The sequence below is a fragment of the Tenrec ecaudatus genome, chromosome 1, assembly GCF_050624435.1.
Source record: "Tenrec ecaudatus isolate mTenEca1 chromosome 1, mTenEca1.hap1, whole genome shotgun sequence".
NCBI classification, from domain to species: Eukaryota; Metazoa; Chordata; class Mammalia; order Afrosoricida; family Tenrecidae; genus Tenrec; species Tenrec ecaudatus.
The window spans coordinates 247,353,655-247,376,075 of NC_134530.1; the positions used below are offsets into that span (position 1 = coordinate 247,353,655).

Consider the following 22,421-nt stretch of genomic DNA (forward strand, 5'->3'; position numbering starts at 1 on the left):
ACGTGTTTAACGAGTCCCCGCTCCTCCCCGCGCCGGCCCCCTCGCGCCCCGCCTCCGCGCGCGCCCCGGCTCGCCCCCGCCCGGTCCCTGCTTCAAGTTTCGCCCGCGGCCCCGGAGCGCACCCCGCGCTGGTCCCTGGCCCCCGCGCCGCAGTCTCCGCCCGCCGGGGTGGGCGTGCTCGGCGGGGCGCAAGCCCGGGGTGGGGCACCGGGCGGGAGGGGGTTCCGGGAGCCGCCGGCTCCGTTCGTTGGCGCCGCGCTCGAGGCGCCTGCAGCAGCAGGTGGAGCGGGCTCCGCCGCGAGCTGCCCGGGAACGCGTCCCGCCCGCGCTCGGCTGCGACCCCAGCGTCCCGCCAACTTGGAGAACTGAGGCCCGCGGGCCGGAGACGGGGTGCCTCGGGGCGCACAGCCGCGCTGGCAGCCGCGTCCGGGGCACAAGGCGAAGGAGAACCGCCCCTCCCGCGTCCGCCGGGCTCCTCGGAAGACCTCCCGTGTCCCGCCGGCTCGGGGACCCCCGGGAGCTTGGAGCCCATCCTGACGGGGTGCCGGGCGCTCCGTGCGCTCCCCGCTGGCGCTTCCCAGGGATCCACCTGCTTCCCGGGGGGCGCCGGGCGCGGCTCACTGCCTCCCGTCCAGCCGGCGCGACTCTGCAGGACTTGGCTGCCCACCTGATTCCTTCCTCGATTGCGGGGGTACTTGGCGTCCGCCACCCCGGCTTCCCTCTGGCGCTGGGAACCCCGCCGCCCTCCCCGGACTCCAGACTCTCCCCGCCCGCATCCAGCCGCTGGCGGAGTCCGGAGAGCGCCGACTCGGCTCCGGCCCGGCCCGTTCGGGCCTGGGGCATCTGGGCGGGCTCTGGAACCCGGGTGCGAGCCGCCGGCATGGCCTTCACGTTCGCCGCCTTCTGCTACATGCTCTCCCTGGTCCTGTGCGCCGCGCTCATCTTCTTCGCCATCTGGCACGTGAGTAACGGGCAGAGGTTTCAACTCGCCTTTCCCTCCAAAGGGCGCCCTCACCGCTGCCTCCTCCCCGTCCCTCCACAGTGACACCCCTCGTCCCCGCTTCCTCCCTTCCCCGCCCCCAGGGGGCCGACGAAGAGGTTCACTGTCGCGCCCCTGCAGACCAGCCCACTCTTTTGTGTCTAGACAGCGGACAGTTGAAGGGATCCCGAGCAAACCCGGGCGTGCCTTCAAGGCGCCAGGGTGCTGGGGTGAAGGTCCGAGAGACCCTTGGGCCATGGACCCCTTGCCAGGGCCTATCCTGGCGCCCCGGCGGCGGCGGCGCGGTGGGGTGGGGTGGGGGCCAGGAGGGGCGGCTACAACTCCATCCCACCCGCAGCCTTTCCCCAGCCTCTCCCCTCCTGCGGCGGGAGGAGAAGGAGAAGCGCCCCTGACGGGCCGGCAATTAGTCAAGTAACTATAACAACCAAACATTTAAAATGTCAGCATCTGCGGTGGGTTGCATTTAGACATAATTGGAGACAAAGTGGAAACACAATGGGAGCGCCTGGTGAGAGGAAGTCTTGAAGGGATGGGAAACTACAAAGGTGGTCCGAATGGATGGTGAGGGAGCCAGGAAAATGAGGAGAGGGAGGGGCTTGGGGAATGAGAGGGATTAATAGGGAGCTGGAGGAATGGCGCCAACAGAGAGCCCAGCAGAGAGCCCTTTGAGCAAGGATGGTTACTTCCTCCTTCCCTCCGGAGTCCAGCAGCCCCACACCCGCTGAGGTCTCTAATAAAAACCAGCTTCCCGCGCAGACCACTACTGACCTCCCGCATTCTCAGGGACCCTGGGCTGGGCACAAGCTTTGCTGCCACTCTGGGGGGCAGGGCACATCCTAAAAGGTGACCCAAGTTGAGGACAGCCATGAGCCCCGGTTCTGCAGGGCCAGGGTCCCTGTGTGGGATGAGGAGAGTTAGTGAAGGGAGGGAGAGAGCAGGAGGAGGTCTGCTAGTTTCTCAGAGACGGTGGTGTAACATTTGACAAGTGGCTTGAACTCTCCGCGCTTCAGCCCCCCCACCCCCCACCCTGAGACTGGACTAGCGCTGTGCCTTCACCATCAGGAGGTAGTTGGGAGGCACTGCCAAGGTCAAGTGCCTTGGAAAGCCCCACAGTAACAGCCTCCCCTGGCCGGCAGGTGGAGGAACGGGGAAGGACCCTGCGGAATCCTAGAAGCAGTGTTGGATTCCCCAGGAAGAAGGGGAACATAAGCTCACTGGTGCTTACTGACTCATCATAGTGAACAGTTAGATATTTTTCAGCACATCAAAGGTTCTGCTTCTAGGCATGGCTGGCATCGGCCTCTCTCCCAACCTCATAGCACCCGCCTACAGAATCAAAGCCTCTCTTCAGCTGTACAATGCCTGACTCCTGGGGTCAGAGGAGTACTCAGTATGCAGGGTAAGCACAGACTTACTTGTGCTTACTTACGAACGTATATCTCCACATCAAGTGTCACATGTCCTTCACCGCATGATGTGGAGAAACAATACAGAGTAGTAGGCAAACGCAAGTAAGCCTGGCCGTGCCCTGCGCACTGGGTAAGCTGTCCCTGCCTGGAGGCATGCTTTGCGTGAACCTGAGAGACCACACGCTCTGGGGAAGGAAACCCCAGATGAAGACCTGAGGAAAATTGCAGGGTGGGTGAGATGCTGGTGTTTAGTGCAAGCGGTTTCCAGAGGGTTTAATCTTAAAATAGAACTAAGCAGCTAAGGAGTTCAGCTGGAGCAGCCCCTGCGAGAAGGCGCTCTGAGAGGGAGAGAGAAGCCCACAGCAGGAAGGCTTCTTACCATGTGTGCGTGTGCGTGTGTGCATATGTGCATGTGTGTGTGTGTGTGTGTGTGTATACCAGAACGTCCCCCAAGGATTTTCAAGGCACTTATTTTTCAGAAGCCGATCACCAGACCCTTCCTTTTGAGATGTCTCTGGGTAGATTTGAACCACCAACCTTCAGGCTAGTAGTCAGCTCTAACCTGGAAGCTGCGGGCACGAACTTGCTGGCCGTACTCATTTCTGCGGTGAGAAAGTCGGCCTAGAGGCCTTCTGGGCTTCCTTGCCCCTGGGATTTGGTTGATTCAGGAGCCCGAGAGAAAGAGAGCAGGATTCGCACCCAGGGACTGTATGGCTGAATGCAAGGCCTGGGCGTTTGAGGAGTAAAGGGATTTTACCCTCTCTCTTCCTCTGCCCTGAGATGGTGGATTTAATTTTCTGGACACCCTTCAGGTTGTCAACAGTTGTTCAGGGCAAAACGCAGTTTTATCTAATTTAGAATTTTACCTGAGTCAGAATGGCAAAGGGCATAGAGAAGAACACATGCCACGGAAAAACTCGAACAGCAGCAGCCACCTGTTGAGGTGTGGGTAGAAGCCCCGCCCCTCACTGCACGGGCATTCAGCTCTTTCAGGAGCTCCGTCCCCACAGAGGGGTACAGCCGTTGAAGTCCAAGGGAGCAGTACTTTGTCCCACAGGGCTGTTCTGAGTGGAAATTCCCTCTGTGGGTTTTGGATGCACGTTCAAAGGAGCTCTTTCGGCTTTGGGGGTTAGGCGTTGAGCTTCTATAGACAGATTGATGGTTCAAACCTACCAGCCACCTGTCTGGAGAAAGCTTTACAGTTCTGGAATGGGCCAGAATTGATTCCAATGATAGTGGGTTTGGGTTGGGATATTAGAGAAATATCCTCTGTCTTGGATTTGGGGAGTTGTTTTAATATGATAAGCACTCCTTCCCTTCAGAGTTTCTTCCTTTGCTTTCCCTTTCTGAATTTGCCTTGACCAGAAAAGAGGGTGGGCGGGGGCTAGAGGGCTCCAGGCACTTGGCCGGCTTGGCGTTCCCAGAACTAGCCCTTGGAGCACAGCAAAGAATCCTCCTCTCCCACTCAACGGAAGATCATACATAATTCAAGAACAGGTTAATTGAGTGGGTGGTAGTGCAGGTGGTTGATTAATAGATATTTAAATAAAATTCAGGTGTTTTGTGTTTGGCTGCATTCTCTAGCTTCCCAACCCTCACCCCCTTGTCTACAGGTGACTGGATGCGATTGAATCCCAAGTGTGGGTCAGGCCCTCCCCGGGTCCCTTGTGAGAAGGGCCACATTCCAGGTTCTGTTATTAATAGCATCCTGTGCTCGTTGAGTTCAATGACAGCCCCGGTTTCCAAGTCTGAGTTCTGTTTCCTTTCCTCCTCCTTCCTGCCTAACCACACTGAAGCGGTTTCTGAATAAACCCTGAAACACACAGTCTGCGGCGCACTCGGAGTGTGTGTAGGTGTTGGTTATGGTGGTAATTAGGAGGTAAATCAAGAAGTACTGCTATAAAATCATGTACATTTCTATGAAATGAAAATATTTTAAAAACGAGGCTGTTCTTTCTTGACATATCTCCTCATGCAGGTGTGTACACCTGTGAAGGTGGGGGTTCCACCTTTCTAACCTTTCCTTAAAGGATTTTGTGCTCTTCCACATTAAAACCGCAGGTGTGGCATCGTCGAGGGACTCAAGTCAGGCTCCTTCTCCACGTTCTTTGAGTGGAGGCAACAAAAAAAAGTCTGAAGGGGCAGCAAGATCAGGGCTGTTGGGCGGATGCGGGAAGGTTTCCCCGTTGAGAGTTTGCAGGAAGTCCTTGACTGCCCTTGAAGAAAGAGCAAGCGCATTATCGTGATGGAAAAGAAAAAAACCAAAAAACCTTCACTGCACCTTCCCTGACATTTTCCTCCCCTAACACAATTGTTCATTTTTTAAAAACTTCTTTATAATAAAACCCCGTGTTCATCGCACGTCCTTCAAGAAAAGCTGTCAAGATTACTCTTTTGGAATCAAAAAAGCAAAACAACACCATCGCTTTCCGAGCTGACCTCTCCGTCTTGAATTGAGCTCTTCCCACAGGTGTCCCTGGAAGCCGCTATTCAACTGGACCCATTATTTGAAGGCACCCAAATGAGACTTAGAAAGGCACATGACTGAGAGACTTTGTCTGCAGCCACCCACAGAACACAGAGACATGTTTACACATGTTTTGTTTGGAATAAACCCGGGCCCGTATGAACTAGAATCATAGTAGTAATGCTTTCTGACTTCCGCCCCTAGGTCACCGACAACTTAGGCGTGTTCTCTGTTAGACTTTGCATTTGTCTTTCCAGCTTCATCTATCTCTCATGTATTTCTTGTTCTGATGAATCATATCATGCAGTTTGAAGACATTGATCGACATCCCAAATAATGACTTGGACATTTACCGCTGGGTAGCACTTAACAAGACAAGTCTCCTTGCCATGTCTAGTCTGTAAGCTATAAAGGTGACACGTTTGCTTATCCAATCATGCATGCTCACTCAGGAAGGACCCTGATGGTGCAATGGTGAGGTGCCTGGGTGCTAAGTGGAAGGCTGGTGGTCTGAACCTATCGGCCACTTGGCGGGACAAAGACCTGGCAATCTGGGCCTAGGAACCCCATGGGGCAGATCTGTGCTGTCACATGGGGATCTGTGGCTTGAAATTGGCTCTGTGGTCCCTCACAATGACAGCAGCAAACTACTGATGGGTACGAGCTTCTGGGAGGTTCAACTGTTAACATGCCTGGTTGCTAATGGAAAAGTGAGAGGTTTGTTTCTACCCAGAGGCACCTTGGAAGGAAGACTTGACAACCTAATTCCCAAAACTCAGTCACTGGAAACCCTCTGGAGACTTGTTCTCGTTGGACACACATGAGCTATCCATGCGGCAGTCGGGCAATCATAGCAGCGACTTTTGACTGAGGGCCTCTGGTGGGCCAGCCCTGCCCTAGACACTTTCTAAAGGACCTTGACAGTGAACACCGAATGGGTTACTTCCCTTTCTGGTACCGGAAGTCTGGAAGGAAGGTTGGATGTAGCTGACCACAAGCACAGCATTTCTGTTATCTTATTTTGAATTTGGAGATGAATGGGATTTGGGATTCTATCCCATTCTATAGCTGCATTTGTTTTCAAGTGAAAATGCTTCAAACTGCTAATTATTTATTTGGTGTTCGCCCCTATCTTGGTTTGTTACATCTGGAAGATAGGCTGAGTTGTTTTTGTTTTGGATGGCTTTGCTTACCTTCAAGGAGTCCTGGTGGTCTGTTGGTTATGTGTTGGGCTGCTAGCCACAAGGTCAGCAGTTCAGAAACCCCAGACAGCCCCTGTGAGGGAGAAAGAGGAGGCTTTCTATTCCCATGAAGAGTTACAGTTTCAGAAACTCACAGTGGTAGCTCTACCCTGTCCTATAGGGTCATTATGAGTCAACAACCAACTCAGTGGCAGTAAGTATTGAGAGCCCATTCCTCAGACAGTCTCCCGCAGGACAGCTGACAGATAGGGAAACTATGTACCAGAGAAGTGAGATGGTTTGCTCAAGGTTGCAGAGCCAGTATGTTTTTGGAGCTGGGACTTGACCTGGATCAGCGAGGCCCCGATGTCTAAGTCTTCTAGCTGTAGCCAGTGTCTTGGGACCGGTTGACTTTGATAATAATTACCTTTCTCTCTAGAAACAAGATATTTACAGTTGGATCTCTGCATAAAATTTGAACAATTAGATGCCACATCTACTGTATATCATATTTTAGAAGAGGAAATTCTGTTATACTTAAAAAATTTTTTTCTTTTCAATAGTAGAGATTCATTGGTGACAATTATGCAGATCCAGGAACATGCAATGAGGGGAACAAGAGAATCGCCACTGATCTTTCCATCTAGGACACGATGTGGGACCCTAGTCTAATCTTCGTGTATGTCAAATATTGTGTATATGGGTATTTCAAGGGACCGCGGCAAGTTTTACAGGGTTTCCCAAGTGATGTGATGGCTGTTTGCAGCAGGGTTTCCTTGGAAAAGCCTCCTGGGCTCTGGCGCTTGGTTGCAGACTGCTCCATCCCCCTGAGCACACAAGCTTTTCCTTGAAGGGGTTTAGTTTCCTCACCAAGTTTGCCTGGTTTTGAGCCACTAATGTCTTCTCCTCTACAGTCACGTGCAAACCCTCTGAGTTTTTGACAAGCTCCTGTGCATCATCACATCGTGACATTCCTTTGGATTCACAGGTGCATTGGTTAGCCGACTTGAATGGGCTCCGGCCGGAGAACAAATACCAGGGGGCTGCAAAAAGGTCCTGGAAAGTGGGATGGGGAGATAATGGGCTTTCTCCATGAACTTTTCAGAAGTCCCCACGTACATTTCCACGGAGGCCGTTTTAAGAGGTGAAGTAAAGTTTTGGCAACCATTTCAGCTGGGTCTCCCCTGCCATAGCTTCTGCCCCTGGAGACTCACTGAGAAAACCCGCCTCAGCTTACCCATCTGGAGAGAAAAGGGGTTGATGTGAAATGGTAGATGACCTAGAGTGACCATGACTTATCTTTTGAAGACCTGCTTTGGCCTGGGGCTGCATGAGCTGAAGCCTCACCTGGTTTCTAGCTGGTGTTGCCTCTGTCCTCACATTTCACACTTCCTTCCCCCACTTCTCTGGCTGAGAGACACATTCAGCTGTGAAGTGATGTCTGCCCCCAGCTCTGCTTCTCCCCATTTCCCCTCTGCCTCCCTTGTTTTTAGCCTTGAGTGGAAGGGACCCCTGGGAGAATAGGGATCCCCCCCCCCCCGGTTTACCATTGTTTCTTCAGAGCCTAGTGCAGTGTTTGACATATAGACGTCTGGCGTGGTACATGGTTGGCCCTCTTGGTAATTGATTTCGGACTTTGCTTCTGGATGTTTCTCATGGAGCTGAAGGAGGTTGAGTGGTGCAAATAGTTTGCAATTGGCTGCTGACCTACAGGTCGGTGGTTCAAACCCACCCACTGGCACTGTGGAAACAAAGCCTGGTGAACTACTTCTTTAAAGACTATAGTCTAGAGAAGCCCTATGGAGCACTTGGGGTTATCCTACTAGACAGAATGGACTTAACAGGTGTGTGTATGTGCATGCGTGCGTGCGTGTGTGTGTCTCCCAAGGCAATTGGGTACGGAACAATTTGTGCCGTAATCTGGCACTTTGAAACCTTGGAAACCAATTTCTCTAAAAGAAGGTTGGCATTTATCATGGGGTGTGCGAGTTTGGTTTTTGGTTTGTGGGAGCTGACTAGATGCCAGGGGAACTGGTTTCCCTGAAGAAGGGCAGCTTGGGGAGCAGTACCAGCTCTCCCTGGGGAGAGCACGCTCTGTAAAGTATGATGTCTGGGTAGATTCGTGCAGCTTGACCTTTACTTAGAGTAAGGTGTTGGAGATTTTCCATAACTATCCCGGAAACTACCAACAGGGTGCCAGCAGGGTCAGGGTGTGGTGACTTGCAGGTTGCGCCAATTCTGGAAGCTATGTCACTGGTATTTCAAATCCCAGCAGGGTCACCATGGTGGACAGATTTTAGCTGCGCTTCCAGACAAAGGCAGACTAGAAAGAGAGGCCCGAAAGCTTCAAAAAATTAGCTAATGGAAACTCCATGCACCACCACAGAATATTGTCTGGTGAATATGTGGAATGAGCCCTGTAGATTAGAAGGCATTCAGAATGCACAGTGGCTGTGGCCATGGACCCAAGCACCGCCAGCTGTGAACATGGTGCAGGAGTTGCCAAGTGTTACGAGTTGAGTTGGTGCCAACTTACACCAGCCGCCCTGGAAAAGCAGGCTTCCCTAGCCTCTGTGTACTGCCACCACAGTCATGCACGAGAGCAAAGAAGGATGCAGAATTCAGACGTGGCCTCAAAGAAGAAGGCGCTGGCCTCAGCCAGCCCTAGCTGCTGGTGAGGTTCTGAGGTTTCCTTGGAGTTGGATCTCACAGAAACACCGAGGCAACTTTTCTTGACTTTCAAGTCATTGAACACATTGATGGGAGGCAGTGAATGCGACGAGGCTGCTGTCAGCGAGTTGGAGCTTCGGCTTGTATGGCTCTAAAGGCAGAGGTCTCTCTGGAACTTGGAGGTCTGTGGACTCCTCTGGCCTCGTCTCCGGCCATCTCTTGACCTCTGGCTGCCTGGCCTCTTTCCCCCCTGTATCCACACGGCTTTGCGCTTTTATTCTCTTGGCTTTGTTTTACCGTTGCTTTGTGTTTGGTGTTCCTTTCTGACAAGTCTGCAAACCAGTTCCTCCAGAGCACCCTTCTCTCATCGATGCGCTATCAGGATGGTACCCTGCCCTTCTTTCGTAGATGCGCTATCAGGATGGTACCCTGCCCTTCTCTGGTAGATGCCCTATCAGGATGGCACTCTTGCTGCTTTTCCTTGTCTTCACCATCTGCCTCCCTGGGCACCGACCTCCAGGGACTCATGCAGGAGGTTGGCACATGGATAGCAGTCGTGTCCTCCCTGTCCTGCTCTCTCCTTTGGTGGCATGGGTTCTCTGACATCATCTCCAGAGACCACACCCCGCCTGCAGTCCCCTCTGCCATACACGGAACAAGGTGGTGCAGGTGTGTTACAAGCTTGTGTCTGGGAGGCGGGAGGCTGGTTGCTGCTGGGATTGCTCATGACCAGAGCGGCTGTATCTTCACGAGGGTACCTGCGACTTGCCTGGACTTATTGGAGGGCTTTCAGAATCTCATTAAGTCCCATTAAAGGTCACCAAAAACACCAAGTGCACAGGTAAACCCTGACTTAGTCTCCAGATGCCAATTCAGAACTTGATGATGCGGCCGGTAGTTACGGTACATATTTTCAGATCATTTTATTGGGGGATCTTACAGCTCATATAACAATCCAGGCATCAATTGTATGAAGCATATTTATACATATGTTGCCATCATCATTAATATTATTTTGTGAATCATTTTGGGGGGGGCTCACACTACTCTTATCACAAACTATACATCCATCCATTGTGTGAAGTACATTTGTACACTTGTTGCCATCATCATTCTCAAAACATTTTCTTTTTACTTAAGCCCTTGGTATCAGCTCCTCATTTTTCCCTTCCCTCCCCCACCCTCCCTCACAGACCCTTGAAAATTATTATTTTTTTCCATGTCTTACACTGTCCAATGTCTCCCTTCACCACTTTTCTGTTGTCCATCCCTCAGGGAGTGGGTTTTATGTAGATCATTGTGATTGATTCCCTCTTTCTCCCCGACCTTCTCCTTCCCGTCCTGGTATCGCTACTCATGATCTGTCCTGGATTCCCTGTGTTTCCAGCTCTTATGTACCAGTGTACATCCTGTGGTCAAGCTGGATTTGTAGGTAGAATTGGGATCATGATAGTGGCGGTAAAGAAGCATTAAAGAACTAGAGGAAAGTTGTATGTTTCATCGGTGCTATACTGCACCCTGACTGGCCCGTCTCCTCCCCGCAACCCTTTCGTAAGGGGGTGTCCAGTTGCCTATAGATGGCCTTTGGGGGCTATCGTTTTTTAAACATTTACTTTACTTTCTATTTGAGCCCTTGGTATCAGCTCCTCTTTTTCCCCTCCCTCCCCCAGACCCTTGTAAATTCAAAATTAATATTGACATGAGACATCCTTATGTTTTCTATAAGGAAGATGAAAATACAGAACTCTGAAAATATATCTAAATTCAGAATAAGCACAATCTATTGCCTGATAAGCTCTTCATGGGGCTGCCTATGTCCCTGTGTACAGTGCGTTCGAGCCTCCAGAACCTCTGGTACAAGAAGGGGCGGAAGACTGGGCTTAGGTATCTCACGGGGTCCATCCAGTCTCTGTAGGAGGTGTCTCAATCCCTTAGTTTGTTATTCAAGACCTAATTAAAATGTAGTATCTCCCAACTTCTGTCCGTTTCCTACTGATTTCACAGCCCCAGCTACACCCATCAACCCAAACAACCAATCGGCATCAACTCTGACTCAGGGCAGCTCTGTGTGTGCGAGGATAGGACCATGGTCCATACAGTTTTCAATGCTTTATCCTGATGCAGACTGCCAGGTCTTTCTTCTGAGGTGCCTCTGGGTGGTTTTGAACCTCCAGCCTTTTGACTGGCACCAGAGTGCATTAGCTGTTTGTACCGCTCAGGGTTGTAGCACCGACGACACAGGCAGACTTTATTGTCCCTTAGAAGCTGTTTCTTCATCATTCCACGAGGAAAGGGTCCTTCTCGATGCATTCCTTCACTGTCTAGCTCATATCACGTCATTGTCAATTCCATTCAACCTGCCACAAAGCCCTACGGTCAACCTGTGCTCCCATTTTCTCGTGTACACATTCTGCTTCATGCCATTGCACACTTGCACGTGTCTATGCCTACGCTAAGGGAATCAGAAGGGTCTTACTGTCCCATTTAGCACTCGTTTCTGACTCCTGGGATAGAGCTTAAAAGGACACAATAAATGTGTGAGTGTCTGACTGATGATTGGTGGTTCTCAGTTCTATGGGGTGTGAAGTCAGAAACTTGAAGAGGTACCCTGTGGCTTTTCAGACAACGGTACATTAGTTTCAAAAACTGCACCCAGGACTTGGCCTGGCAGGAGTGGACTGACTGGTAGTATACTGTGGTGCTTCTGTGCCTTTCAAAATCCACAGAGTTATAGGAAGGACTATATGTAGCAACTTATCCTTCATTTTAGCAGAGGTATCTCTCTACCATTGTACACATAGAGATTCCACTGAGGTAAAAGGCATCCGAATTCTTACTGGGTTTGTGCGTTCGGCTGCTCACCACCAGGTCAGCAGATCAAATTCATAAGCTTCTCTGAGAAAGGTGGAGTTTCTACTCCCATTAATGGTTACAGTCTGCGAAGCCCACAGGGACAGTTCTACCCTGCCCTGTAGGGTCACTCTGAGTTGGCATTGACTGGATGGCCGGGGGATTCTGCAGAAAGAGCACCTGGTGAGCATAGGTTTTTCTTCCCGGGGTTTTTGCAGGAAGCAAGGCACGGCATTTTCTGCGTTGGGATGCCTGTGGATGTTTGGAATGTGTGATGCTGAGGGCCATGGGATCTTATAAAAATAGTCATGGTTACTGTTCATTAAAACCTAATTTGCATTTCTCCCAAATCTGTGGACAGCCCCAAAGCCTTGCTTTGGTAGCAGCCAGGGGAAAGGACCAGGAAGCTTCACCCTGGGCAGGCAAAGCAGCCAGATTGTCCCCTCTTTCATCTTTGCCTCTGAAGCTCACTAGGGGACCTTTGAGAAGATAACTTCATTTTCTGATATCCCTAGTAGGTGTGAAGGCTGAATATGCTCAGCTGAACTGAATGGTTGGGTGCTTGCATCCACCCAGAGGTGCCTCTGAAGAAAGGGCTGGTGATCGAGCTACTTCTGAAAAATCAGATGTGAAAACTCCATGGAGTATGGCCCTGTCCTGACACCCATGAAGTTGCCATGAGTCTGAGTTGATTCAAATAAATGCTGTTTTCCTTTTTAGCTTTAACAAACACATTTATTTCCTCACTGTTTAGGAGGCTAGAAGTTTGTATTCAGGGTGTCAGCTCGAGCAGACAGCTTTCTCTGACTGAGGCGGGGAAGGTTCTTGTTTCCTTCCAACATTTGGGGCTGCTTGGAGCGCTCTATGTGTCTTGGCATCAATCTTCCCCTTGGTCTAGGAGATTCCTTGCACAGGGACCCCAGGTCCTAAGCATTCACTCTGCTCCCAGCTCTTCTTTCATGGTAGTAGTCAGGTCTCTCTTTGTACTGGCTTTTATATCTCAAAGAGATTGACTCAAGATTATAACCCAATCCTGACAATGTATTCTGCCTCATTAACATAATCACCTCCCATCCTGCCTCATTAACATCATAAAACTCACTAACTAAGTGCCTTAGATTTTATTCTGACTCATAGTGACCCATAGGACAGAGTAGGGCTTCAAGGCTGTGAATCTTCGTAGAGGCAGATTGCCTCATCTTTCTGCCGCAGAGCAGCTGGAAAGTTTTGAGCCACAGACAGATTAGTTGGCAGCCCAAGGCTTATTCCTCCGCACAAGCAGGGTTTCTGCTAACATCCTAGAAGGAAGGAATCGCAGCACACAGGACACTTACATCAGCTACAAAGAATGGAGAAGGATTACATTATACTGAGCATCACGGCTAACCACATTGGAGCACATTTGGGTGGGATGCAGTTGAATGCGTTAGCTACCGCTTTCACGGAGGTCTACCTGTTCCAGTCCCAGTAGTCTACAGTTGCCCTGCCCCGGCTCATCTTTGCTTTAGAGTGATGGGGGACCTTTTGATTTCTCTATTTCGTAGAGCGTTGTACTCATGGGTACTGCCTTTCATTTTGTGTGCCACTCTGTCATTTTGCTGACAGGCGGGCTTGGGATAGCTTGGGTTCAAGGTTGAAAGAGTGTCTCAGGGCCTACTCTCAGGGTGTTCTCTGGTCTCTAATGGCCCAGCAAGCCTGCAGTTGTTGAGTATTTGAGTTCTGTTCTGCATTTTTATCCCATCCTCTCGGGGTTCGTTTGTTGTTACTCTGATCAGAATGGCTAGTGGTGATAGCTAAGTACCATGTCAGTCAGTCAGTCAGTCAGTCAGTCAGTCAGTCAGTCAGTCACTCACTCACTCACTCACTCACTCACTCACTCACTCACTGCCACAGAGTCCATTCGGACTCCCAGAGACTCTATCGGACCGAGGAACACTGTGTCTGTGGGTTTCTGAGGTTGTCACTCTTGATGGGAATAGAAAGCCCCATCTTTCCCCCTCACAGGGGCTTCTGGTTTCCAGCCGCATACCTTGTCCTCCGCAGCCCAACTTGCGACAACTTCCCACCAGAGCTCCTCTATCTGGTGGTTTTCCAACTGCCGGCCTTGTTGTTAGTAGCCCTGCATGAGACCCACTACCACCCAAGGACCCCTTGACCATCAGCAGGAAGAGTGGAATTAATTCCCCACCCCTAGCTCCTGGGACCAAGGTGGGGAAGGATGGGTGGTGGGTGGGCATGAAGGGTGCCCGTTTTCAGAGGAAAAAACCCCACACTTTGGGCTGAATGCCTTTATAAGAGCACATAGCTACACATCTCTACTTACCTGCTGTTATTTCTCACGGGAGAAAGGCTTGTGGCCTAGGGCTCCACCCACTTTGGTCCAGGGCTCCACCCACTTTAGGCCAGGGCCCCACCCACTTTGGGCCAGGGCTCCACCCACTTTGGTCCATCCTTGAGTATGCCCAATGTCCAGCCTCCTGGCAGGAACTCTGCAGTGTTCATGAGAACTGCAGGGGACGTGCTCAGGGCATGTTTCTGACTGAGGGACCCACGGACCCCCTTCTTCTAACAGGGAAGAGCCACAGGCCAGGCCACTGGGGACTCCCCACATGTCTCCCTCTCAAGCCTTGGCAGCATGAGCTTAGTCCATCAGCTGGCGACTCCTGCTTCCCTACCTCTTGTTTCTCGCGCCCCTGCCAGCCTGGTGCACCTGGAACTCCGCTGGGTGCTGTTGGCTATGAGGTTGGCACAGGCCAAGTTCATGGTTTTTGGTTTGTTCAGGCACAGGGGACTGCTAGTCCCGGGCTGCTCGCTTTCTTCTTCTTCACTCTCCTTCCCCCATTTCTTCTTTCTGGATTGCCCTTGACCTCCTTTTATTCGCCCCTCTCTGCATGTCAGATCTGTAAGAGGCTCGCATTTATTACTTAGCCCAGCTGGTGGGCCCAAGAGTTGGGAAGTTAGCTGACACCGCTTCCCGCCTCGGAGGCGTCTAGAACGGTGGGCTGACGTTTCCAGAGCTTCAGTCCCAGGTGTCTTCTCTGTGGTGGTGCCCACACAGCCTACTGTGACTGTGGGAGACAGCCTTCCTGCTGGGGAAAAATGCAGGGCAGGAGGACAGCGCTGCACAGTGAACTTCGTTTCCTTTTTCTTCCTGGCGCCTGATTCATGAACCCTAAAAAGGAGTTGGTAGCAACACAGCCAGCCAGGGATAGTGGCCCAGATGGCCTCCTAGAGAATAAAGCCATTTATATCTTGAACAAAAAATATTTTGATGTGTTCTGTGAGCCTTGTTAAAAAAATTAGAACTGTCTGTCAGAGTGCCGAGTATGGAAATAGCCAGATGTTTCCTTCTCCAGACTGCAAAGATTAGGAGACAGGACTGGGTGATCTCAGCGGCAGTGGTGGCTTCGTGGGAAAATGCTCTCCTTCCACAGGTGAGGGCCAGGTTCAATTCCTGGCCCAGACACTTTATGCGCAGCCTGGCTGTCCGTGAAGGCCTGTGTGTTATGATGCTGAATGGGTTTCAGAGGTGCTCCCAGATGCAGAGGACTAGGAACAAAGGTCTGGGCATCTACTTCTGGAAAATGAGCTAATGGAAACCCGCTCCATCACCAAGGTCCAGTCCTCATCCGGCCATGATGGTGGAGGACCAGAGACCCGTTTTCCCTATTGGGCTTGGTATTGGATGACTCAATGGGACTAACAACAACAACACCAAACACAGCCCTGGTATGAGGGAAATCATCTGGGGGAGATGCATTCTCAGGGCACTGCCTTGCTCCGAGGCATACGGAAACCCCTCCCTGGTGTGTGCTGGGCAGAGGTTCAGTTTGAATGGGTGCAAGTGTGGAGACTGATTGACATGTCAGAGCTGATGAGCTTACTCAGCAGTGCCTCCAGCAACAATGGGCCAACTCAAAAACTCAAGCTCAATGCTATTGTGTTGATGTTGACTCATAGTGACCACACAGGGCAGGGCAGAACTGCCCCTGCGGATTTCCAGATGGTAAATCTTTATGGGAGTAGAAAGCCTGTCTTTCTCCTGAAGAGCAGCTGGTGGTTTTGAACAACTGACCTTGTGGATAGCAGCCCAACTCAGAACCACTATGCCACCAGGGCTTGGCCATCACTTTAGGAAGACTGGGACAAAAGGTGAATATTTGCCTGTAGTTTCCTAACTGTCTATTGAACAGATAGACAGGTTGCCCCATTTTCCCCTTACGGTGTAGTTTTGGGAAATGGACTGGCCATGTTCTGATATAGTAAATCCCAGAAATCTTCAGGGAACTTGAATGGTCCTAACTGTTCAGTGGTACAGATGGCAAACACTTGGCTGCTAATCAGAAGGCTGGAGTTTCGAGTCTACCAAGAGGCACCTTGAAAATAAACCTGGTAATTTTCTTCCATGCCCCCACCCCCGAAACCAGCCCTTGAACCTGTGTGGCATATGCTTCTTCACTGACGTGTACACAGAGCTTCCATGACTCAGTGGTCCCTGTTTATCTGTTTGTTTGTTAAGGGAAGGAGAGAATTTGTAGCACCCACAGAGGTGGCGGGTGTGAGAGTGGGTTAGGGGGGGAGGGTCTCTTACGGGGTCATTATCTGGAGCTGGGACGCAGAAGCAGATGGTGCAGCGTTTAAAGCCCCTCCATCATCACTGGCCTGGGTGTCTTGTCCTGGGCTCATCTTTCATGGACTTTGGGGAGAGTGATGTGGAGTGCCGTTGAAGCCAGGGGTGCATATACCCCAACTGCTAGGTGGCTGGAGAAAAGTGTGCTCAGAATTGATCTCCTTCCTCTCATTGGTTGTCAGTTTTGGAAGCAAAAGTCCTGCTCCAGGAAGGGCACTGGTGCTGACCAGCAAATTGCCATGCGTGATTTTAGGCAAGTCCCACCCTTTCTCTGGGACTTTGATTATTTTGAATGTGGAGTGACGCGTAACCAGACAAAGTAAGCACTGAGATCCTGGCCGACCTCCAGGGTTCTGTGGCTCTTCCACTGCATTCTCCCTGCAGTTTGTTCTTTCTCCTGTCTCGGTTTTCTTCTACGACCTCCCGGGCCATCCTGGGCCTTCTCTGTAAGGGGTGTATCAGTTACTGAAAATGAAAAAGAAAAACAAGTTCAGGAAACAGTTGTTACGAAGTTGCCCCTGACCCCACGTGTTACAGAGCAGAACCTCTCCATAGCACGTTCTGGGCTGTGATCATGATGGTAGTAGCTTGCCAGGCCTTTCTTTCGTGGTGCTACTCGGCTAGTAGGTGAGTGCCAGCTGTTTGAACACCTGGGTTAAGGCTCTTAACTATCGGTCCTGGCTGCCTTAGCAAATGTCGAGCACAGAGCAGGCAAGGGTATGAAAACTTTTGAGCCACATCCAGACACCTGGAGGGATTGAGTTGCTGTGTGTGAGGGCTCAGGACCACAGCCTCGGGGGTCACTAAGGTCAACCCTAGCCCACAGAGACAATGCTCTACATCCTCCTTTGGTGAGTAGTGACTAGTGTGTGTCACTCAGATCCTAGGTAAAGCTCTAGGACAAAGAAGAGTAAAAAGAATCAATGATGCAAGGAAACAATGGACACAATAGACTAATGGTCCAAACAACCACCCGGCTTCCAAGAACCTGAGATCATAAGAGCTAGATGGTGCCAGGGGCTATTGTTGACTGCTCTTAATAGGGTCACAATAGGTGAATCCTAGATAGAGTGGAAGAAAAATGTGGAACAAAACTCAGAATCATAAAAAGACCAGATGTACTCATCTGGTGGAGAAGGTCTTTAGACAGCCTTTAAGGTCAGAACCGAACTCACTCTTGTGGCTTAACTTTCCACCAAACCAAAAACAGGTTCTTAAGGTGAACGGTACCACTAGGGAGGCTCAAAAACCAAACAAACAAACTCACTGACATCAAGTTGATGCCAACTCATAGCAACCCTATCGGACAAGGTAGAACTGCCCCTGTGAGTGTCTAAGACTAACTCTTTACTGGAGTAGGAGTAGAAAGCCCCATCTTTGTCCTGAGGTGCTGCTGGTGGTTTTGAACTGCTGACCTTCTGGTTAGTAGCTCAAGATGCAACCACTACACCACCAGGAATCCTCATTCCATACCACAGTCAACCATAGGAGAAAAGAATGGTTTCATTTGCCCAGGGATAAAGCTCAGAAGGCAGGAAAGGATAGGCAAAAAGGATGATGGAAATGATAAACACCAGCATTTTGTGGGGGAAAGGCCAGCCCCCCCACAGCTAATTGCGGGTTCAATAGGCACAATTGTGCAGTTATGATATATAAAGATTATAATAAAGTCATAGAGAATAACAGGAGAGAGTAAAATAAAGAAGTCAGACACATTTCATGGTAGCATGCTCACCTCAGCTCCTCTTGGCAGGAGAGAACCAGAGAGAGCCTGAGAAACATTTATTGCTAACCAAGGCTCATAGCTCTTTTGGGGGTGTCACAGGAAGGGGCTGTACAATAGGCAATACAGGCAATAGGAGGGGGATATACAGTGGGCATAAGCGTAACTGGAAGGGGATGAGCTGGGGGTGTACACATGATAGGAAGGGGTGGAACTAGGGGTATACATGTGACAAGAAGGATGGACCCTAGATTCATGATGGCGGCCTAACCTTGGTCACCCTTGAGTGGGTTTGAACTCCCTGGGCTCTCCATCAGGGAAACAATCTACTACTATCCTTATCAGAAGGGAGTGGGCCCTACTTGTGGGATAAACAGTGGTGTCTGCTTGCTCTGGCTGGCTGATAACCCTTAGTGAGAATAACCTCTGACCTTTTCATTGACCTCCAAGTGTCCTCATTTGCCCTGTGGTGTAGCAAGCAGCTAAGTTAGGCATATATTTGGGGGAGACAACTTGGGAGAAATCTTAATGTTTCCCACATGGGGATGGCAGTCAAGGTCACAAAATAACATGTGTTTGAGTCATAGAGTGGAAAGCCAATTTCTTCTGTACCCTTTTACCTGAATCATGATAAAACACACACACACACACACACACACACACACACACACACACACTAGTGAAAGGATGAAAGCTAGAAAGAAGGAAAGAAAGGGATTTATGAAAAGATGATTTAAGTGCTCACAGAATGACTGGAAACCAAGGCTTGAAACAGCAGACTAGTAAAGATGTAGATGGCTGCCATTCTTTCTTCTACTTCATGTCGCTCCCAGGGAGGAAGTCTTTGGGGCTGAGCTTGAATCAGCAGCCCCCTTTGGCTCCATGAGTTATTGAGGGCAAGTGTGGGGGTGGGGGCAGAGCGGGCTCTCCAGGCATTTCTTGGTCTGCACATCAAGGGGAAACAGGTGTATGACAGGGTGTGGATGGCTCATGAGTAGGAAATGACACATGTCCATGACCTGGACTCTGGTTTTAACCTGTCACCTTATCCATAGTCAGGGAGAGCAAAATGTTCTCTATGTAAGCATCGTGTTGCCGCAGACCGTGTGATATGCCCTCCTGTGCGAGCTTTAGGAAGTGGTCTCCCTTCTCTACTTCTCAGCTGGGTGAGGAGTGGCTGTGCGCTGGCCAGGAAGATGAACTCGCTGGGCTCCTGGCCCTGGTGTGGCTCACCATAGGTAATAATTGTCTCCGGTTCCTTATCAAGTCTCCCTTTTCACTCTTAGAATCCTCTATACTGGGAACGGTGGGGGAGAATTATAGGAGGGGGAGACACATGGTTAATGTAATCTGCCACTTTCAAAATCACAGAGATTCCAAGACGTCACAGCTGCACTCAGGCACACCCTGGGGTACTGTCACGACGGGCGTGTGCCATGTTGCCAGGAGCAGGTCGTCTTTCTGTGCCTGTAACCTTTACAGAGAAATTCAATGTGGGCTTGCAGGACATGAACAAGCCACGTGCACAGCTAGAGGAAGGGAACAGCAGTTGTGTGAATCACAAGTGAGCAAACCCAGCAACCTCTCAGAAACCATTCTTTGATGGTTATCCAATGCGGACTAGGAAGGGAGCGTGGGAGGGAGGGAGGAAGTCACCGGTTACAGAACAGCCAGGTGACAACTTGGGTGAAGTAGAAGGCAATATACAATTAGAGGGAGGAGATTAGGGAGAAAAATGATGGATGCAGGGGAAAATTCTGAGAGGGTTGAAAATGCTAAAAGCAACAAAAACAAATACTGTGCTATACACACTCCTGTAGCAGGGATGACCTATGGGTAGCTGCTTGGATGGTCAGGCAGGTCGAACAGGTGTGGGAAGAAGCTTGGGGTGTATGTACTTTTGACAGAGGACGTGTGTGTGTGTGTATGCTATTGGGCAGGGTAGAACTGGCCTTGTGGGTTTCTGAATTTGTGACTTGATGACAGTAGAAAGCCCCATCTTTCTCCTGTGGAGCAGCTGGTGGTTTTGAACAGTTGACCAATGCGTACATAACCAATAAGCCGCCAGAGCTCCTTGAAAACTTCTCAGACATAATCAAACACTTTGAGGGAGTGAGTCACGGGCCCGGGTGATCAGGACCATAGTCTCTCGGAACACCAAGGTCAACGAATGTAACAGTTCACGAAGGCAATGTTCTGCATTCTAATTTGGTGAACAGTGACTGGGATCCTAAAAGCTCAGGCACAGTTGTTGACACAGTTGTTGGTCTCTTCCCATCCGGAGGATAGAGGGGTAGTGAAAATGGAAAGACACATGGAAACAGTTCGTGCAAGGGACTAAGGAAACACCAGGCTCCACAACTCTGAGGGCAGAAGATCTAGACACTCCCTGGCCACCACAACCAATGACGATTTGAAGTATCGCCGTAGAAGGCCCTGGATGGACTGGAAGAAAAATGTGGAACAGCTCAGAATCCTAAACACGACTAGGTTTACTGCTCGGGTAGACGACTGGTGGGACCCTCAAGACTATAGCTCTTACCATAGTCTTACCATACGATGGCATTAGAATCATCAACCGTGTAAGATCAAAGGGGCAACAGGTGCGCAAGGACAAAGCTCTCAGAGTTAGGAAAGGAGGAGGACTGGACACCGGAAGCACAGGGAGGAAGTGGGAGAAGCCATGGTGCATGGAGGCGAGTGCGATGAATTGAATCCGAGTATGTATGAATTGTTTAATGTAAAACTAGGATACGCTCTCTAAACTTTGACCTAATTCATAATAAATAGAAAGAATATAATACCAAAAAAAAAAGGAAAAAGGTTTCTTGCTGTTTTGATATCTCCCAGCTTTTTAGCCCCTCGTTTTGAGAACAATGGTATAGGGAAAACTGTGGTAGTGACAGAATCTGCTGTCAACTCGAGACTGTTAAGGGTGAAGGGGTGGAGTTTAGCCTGTCAATCAGGTCACACCTGTATGCCCATGGAGGTGCTACAGAGATAAATAGCTCACTGGAGGCCAGACCCACACTCTCACTGCAAGACATTCCTGATGACAAGCCGGATGGAACTACACTGATGGAGCCAGAGCCCTGGAGCTCAGGCCTGTGATCTTCATGCATTTGGTGTCATTGCATGTGTTGTATGAGTCTGAAGATGAACTTGTAGACTGGTATCGGACATATGGGCTAATATCAGACTTATGGACTTGATCTGGACTGGGTTGGGAAGTTTTCTTAATATACAGTACTCTTTGATTTAAAGCTCTTTTTTATACATATATAAGTCTCCCTAGATTTGTTTCTCTAGTCTACCTTGGCTAACACCAAAATCAACTCTTTTTCTTCCCTTTTCCCTTAGCTTCCCTTTTGGAGGACAAGACCCTGATCCTCAGTTCCCTCTTTGTCCTGAGGCACCCTCTTGTCCCCTTTCCCCTCCCAACCTAGCCTGTACTGAGCGGATGTACTCAATTGTAATTCCTTGCTTCCTGCAGAGGCAGGGACAGGACCCACCCTATATCTGTACACTTAATATGCCCCCTCTGCATTCCCACCAGACGCCACTCTCTCATAATGAGCGTGTGCAACTTCTGCCACTGTGCAGAGTTAGTTCTTCTGCTCTGTAAATGGGAGGCAGGCTCATTTGTCTCTCAAGGGGAGATGTGGCTCAGAGCTATGCTGTGTACTGGCTTCTCCGTTAACATTAGTTCCTCATTGTTCTGGGATTGTCATAAAGGAGCCAAAGTTTGGTATGGCGGGATTATGAAAGTCAAGAGAGATGATTCTAGAAGCAACATGGTGTGTCAAGAAGACAGACCTATACATGCTCGTTAGCAGCCATCTATCGGTCTCTCTTCATCCAAAGGATCCACGGGCCAGACAAACACCCATCTTCACAATCCTGAGACCAGAAGAGTGAGATGCCCTTGTTCTGGCACTGTGGACTGGCCCAAAAGCAGTCGCAAGAGAAGGCCCTGGTGGAGTGGCAGGAACATGCAGGACAGAACTAAAACTCAAACTAGAGACCGGGCTTCCTGGTGAGACAGGGTAGCCCCCTCGTTAGCTTTCACGCCCGGAACTGAACTCATACCCAGCTCAACTTTCAGCCAAACATAGACTAACCTATAAGCAGTGCAGTAAGAGTAGGGAGGCAGGCACACCGTAGAATAATCAACCATTTGAGACCCAAAGAGTAGCATTGCCCAAGGGCAAAGTTCCGAAGGGTTAGGAAAGAAGCAGGAAAGGAAACCGGAAATGGGGATAAGTGAGAAAAGTGATACTGCATTGCGAGGAGTTTGATGAATGAGGTGAATTAAATGTATATGAATATAAAGTGGGTGATCTGTGCTGTAAACCTGCACCCGATTCACAATAAATTTTAGAAGCGGAGAAGGAGGAGGAGGCGAGAAAGAAGGAGGAGGAGGGGTAGGAGGAGTAAGTTCAGGGACAGTGAATTGTTTAATGTTGCTTTTTAGCCAAAGTCTGTACTTCC

General features: G+C 50.2%; 1 protein-coding gene across 2 annotated transcripts in view; it reads left to right on the plus strand.

Moving 5' to 3' along the window:
• Positions 1-880: 880 nt before the first annotated feature.
• CNIH3 (cornichon family AMPA receptor auxiliary protein 3) overlaps positions 881-22,421 on the plus strand; it is a 179,451-nt gene continuing 157,910 nt past the window's right edge. For both annotated transcript variants that reach the window (XM_075540586.1, XM_075540587.1), the window contains exon 1: positions 881-961. In XM_075540586.1, coding sequence (XP_075396701.1) covers positions 881-961 — 81 coding nt within the window. The remainder of the gene's footprint in view (positions 962-22,421) is intronic.